The sequence below is a fragment of the Triticum dicoccoides genome, chromosome 4A (assembly GCF_002162155.2).
Source record: "Triticum dicoccoides isolate Atlit2015 ecotype Zavitan chromosome 4A, WEW_v2.0, whole genome shotgun sequence".
In the NCBI taxonomy this organism is placed as follows: Eukaryota; Viridiplantae; Streptophyta; class Magnoliopsida; order Poales; family Poaceae; genus Triticum; species Triticum dicoccoides.
In genome coordinates this window covers 60,544,191-60,548,190 of record NC_041386.1, presented here as the reverse complement: position 1 = coordinate 60,548,190, position 4,000 = coordinate 60,544,191, and the positions used below count along the sequence as shown (strand labels likewise).

The window sequence follows — 4,000 nt, the reverse complement described above, 5'->3', positions numbered from 1 at the left end:
CACCACACCAAGACCAGTAGCCGTAGCCGTAGCCGGGTTTCGTCCGTTCACTCACAGGCCGAGCGCTAGACGCCACAGGCGGAGCCATCGATCGGGCGGCGAGCGACGGGCAAAAGGAGGCTCATCACGGCAGGAAAATGGGCAGCCCAACCACCATTGACAACCGAGATCGGCCGATTAGACGAGGTGAAAGTGAGCGAGGGAGGCAGGCAAAGCAAAGCGTCGGCAGCGAAAGCCTAGCTACCGCGAGCAAATCACCGGGTGTTTTAAGTAAGCAAGCATCACAACAGCTGGTGGCAACGGTGGCATGACATCCGTGGGATCGTCGTCCTTAGGTACAGTACAGTACAGGCATCGTCCATGTGTTACTTTCCAAGAATCAAACGCTTACAGTAGTGTTCCGACCGACATGTGCTATAGAACAGAATCAAAGCCCGTGAGAGAAAAGAAGAAGAAGAAAAAGAGGGGCCGAACAGGAGAAGAAGATGAAAGAAACAAAAAATGAAGACATGCACAAGTTGCTGATGAGCAGAGACGCGATCCATGCAAAGAACTAAGCAATTTCCTTTCTTCCAACTGATGAATTTCCGTTCGCGGTGGAGGACGAACGGGGATCGATCAATGCCGGTCGGTTATAGGGACGGCTCGTCGTCGCCCTCGGGGGCGGGGGCGGCGGGGGAGCCGTCCGCGGTCGTCGCGTGCTGGGCGGCGGAGGAGGAGGAGGCGGAGCGCCGGATCTCGTCGATGCGGGCGGCGGCGTCGGACATGCTGGGCCGCCGGTCGGGGTGCTGCGCGGAGCAGTCGATGGCGAGCTGGAGCAGCTGCACCATCTCCTCCTCCACGCTCTGGTACCTGAGGAGCTCCTGGTCGAACACCTCGGCGGTCCACTCCTCCCGGACCACGGACTGCACCCAGCGCGGCAGGTCCAGGCCCTCCTCGTTCACCACGGCGTGGGTGGGCGCCTTGCCAGTGAGCAGCTCCAGCAGCAGCACGCCGAAGCTGTAGACGTCGGCCTTCTGCGAGACGCGCCGGATGTCGGTCACCTCCGGCGCGCGGTAGCCGGAGACGCGGGTCGGGGAGAATGACGGGCCGACGAGCGTGGGCAGGCCGTGGTCCGACACCCGGGCCTCGTAGCTCTTGGTGAGCAGCACGTTGGAGGACTTGATGTTGCCGTGCGACGCCGTCGGCCCCGTGGAGTGGATGTGCGCCACCCCGCGCGCCGTCGCCAGCGCGATCGCCGACCGCGCCTCCCAGTCCAGCGGCGTCCGCCCCGACGACCGGTTCCCTGCACGCACGCACACCACCACATACATGAAGATTATTAACACACATCTCATCGTAGTTACGGTGCAACACGGTTGTTTCTTTCTTTTCTTTTGGGCTTCCGTTGGTTTTACGTCTCGTGTGCGTGTGCATGTGCATGGCATGTGTTCTTATCTACCCCGTCCGGGCTCACGAATGATGCTTTTAAATCTGCGTGTGTGCGTACGTACGCCGGCCATTATTGGCGCGGGGAGGGGGAGGAATCCCGAGGATGGGAGCAGTGGCGCCAACTAAATGTCACGTGGACGCATATCAAGTCCATCAACCACCCTGCCCTCCCCGCTCACATGCGCGCGCAACTTGCCAAGGAAATTTCACTCATCTGCAACTAATAACTCCATGTACGTGCTCGCATAGTTGTAGTATCGGACAGTGTTACTGGATTTCAAAAGGGGGTGAGCCTCCATGGACCACGAGCTTAAGCCAGGCAAGTGGGTCGCAAATGGCGGGTCGTGCCAAGGGCGGTCATGGCTGTCACGTTGTCCGCTGCCTTAAACTAGCGGATTAGATCCCACGCAACTCGGCTGGCAAACGCTGAGCCCGACAACTCTGTCTCTGCTACTGTAGTCGTGCATGCTAGCGTACAAATTGCAGTTCGGGCGTATGAAATGTACACCTTGGGCATGGCAATGGCGGGGACATAAACAAACCGGGCCATGGACGCGGCGGGGTAGGTCAGACACCGGTTAAAAGGGAAACGGAATGGATCCGGCGAAAGGGACGCGCCACCGCGTTGGACTTTTTTCACGCCGGCGACGGAATATCGCCAGCCTGTTTGGATCCATCCACCGACAGGGCGGCAGCGCCGATAACGAACCGGCCCGGCGAGAGGAAACTGTAAAAAGTTTTTGATTTTTCTTACCGTGGAGGAGGGCGGAGAGGCTGCCCATGGACATGTAGTCGTAGACGAGCAGCTTCTCGTCCTTGCTGAAGTAGTAGGCGCGGAGGGGCACCACCAGCTCGTGCTGCACGGCGCCGATGGCCGCGATCCGCTCGCGGAACTCCGGCTCGGGGAGGTCCACGTCCTTGAGCCGCTTCACGGCCACCGCCGCGCCGCTCTCCATCACCGCCTTGTACGCCGTGCCGAACGCGCCCTTGCCCAGCACCTCCGCCGACGCGCGCAGCAGGTCCTCCAGGTCGAACGGCGGGGCCGCCGCCATCGGCCCGAAGTAGATCAGCTTCTTCGACCCGGCCGTCGACCCTCCTCCTCCTGACTTGGCGGCGACGGCGGCTGCGGCGGCCGCGGCGGCCGGCACCGCTGCGGCGCCGCCGTGGACGCCGTTGCCGTTCTGCCCCTTGGGCTCCCCGTCCAGCGGGCCCATGCCCAGGTCCCGCCCCTTCTCCACCGCCGCCGCAGAAGACCTCGGCGCGCTGCTCGACTTCTTCTTCCGGCAGAGGAAGAAGAGCAGGGCGAGCAGCAGCAGCAGGCCGAGCACGCACGCGATGGCAATGCCGGCGATGGCGCCGCCGGAGAGCCTCTTCTTCTTCTTGCCGCCACCGACGTCGGCCGCGCCGCCGCCCGCGCCCGGCTGGGCCTCCGGCGACCCGGCGGGCGTCTCGGCGGTCTCGCCGGGGCAGAGGCCGAGCGGGCCGCCGCAGAGGCCGGTGCCGAGGAAGGAGTCCCTGGGCATCTTGCGGAGCTTGCGGGGGATGGAGCCGTTGAGCTTGTTGTAGGAGACGTTGAACTGCTCCAATGTGGGCAGGTCCAGCTTGGGGATCTCGCCGGAGAAGTCGTTGGTGTCGAGGATGAGCGAGCCGAGGCGGTTGAGCTTGTTGAAGTCGGGGGAGATCTCGCCGGAGAACCTGTTCTGGCCGATGTTGAGGCGCACCAGGTTCCTGAGCGTGTAGAGCGCCGCGGGCACCTCGCCGGAGAAGGCGTTGTGCTGGAAGTACATGGCGCGGAGCTCGGTCATGCGGGCGACGTCGTCGGGGATGGGCCCCGAGAGCGCGTTCCAGCGGAGGGAGAGCGTGCGGAGCGCGGTGAGGTTGCCGAGCACGCCCGAGGGGAGCGCGCCCATGAGCCCGGCGCCGGGGAGGCGGAGCTCGACGACGCGGCCGTTCTCGCAGGCCACGCCCTGCCACTGGCACGTCTGCGCGCTGCCGTTCCACGACGGCAGCGCCGACCGCCCCACCGCCTTGCGCAGCGCCTCCAGCGCCTGCGCGTCGGTGTTGAGGTCGTCGGAGCGGTACGCCGGGAGCACCGACGCGAGCGCCAGCACGGCAAGGGCCAGCCTCGCCGGCCCCGGCATTGCCGCCATCGTAGACCGGGGGAAGGGGGGCGGCGAGAGGCTTGTTGCTCTGTCAGCTCAAGGAGGGCACTGGCATGGCCATGGAGAAGGAGAAAAGCAGAGACACTCTCTGTGTGGAGGTAGTACTGGCAGTAGTAGAAATAGAGTGGGCAGGGGGAGGGGGAGGGGCAGGGGAATCTTGAATTATAATGGAAGGTTTGGTTAGCGCGAGGAGCTGGAGCGGCGGGCCTGATTGGCGCGATGGGCCTGATTGCTGCTTTAATCATGGATTGATTAACCCCGGTGGCGCTCACTGGAGCCTGGTTGGAGAATTCCCGCTTTCCTCTTTTTCTAATCCAATCCAAAGGCAGATTAGCAGCAGGGGGAGGAGTCTTTTGAGGCCAGGTGAAACGAAAGGCTGGCTGGACGCGGGACCAGCACCCGCCGGG

At 63.5% G+C, this 4,000-nt stretch overlaps 1 protein-coding gene across 1 annotated transcript; it reads right to left on the bottom strand.

Moving 5' to 3' along the window:
• Positions 1 to 294: 294 nt before the first annotated feature.
• On the bottom strand, positions 295 to 3,740 carry LOC119284971 (probable inactive receptor kinase At1g48480). The gene is made up of 2 exons (XM_037564157.1): positions 2,186 to 3,740; positions 295 to 1,285 (listed from the first exon to the last, which is right to left on the bottom strand). The coding sequence occupies exons 1-2, from the start codon at positions 3,579 to 3,581 to the stop codon at positions 633 to 635; spliced, it is 2,049 nt and encodes a 682-aa protein (XP_037420054.1). The 5' UTR covers positions 3,582 to 3,740; the 3' UTR covers positions 295 to 632.
• Between the last annotated feature and the right edge of the window lie 260 nt (positions 3,741 to 4,000).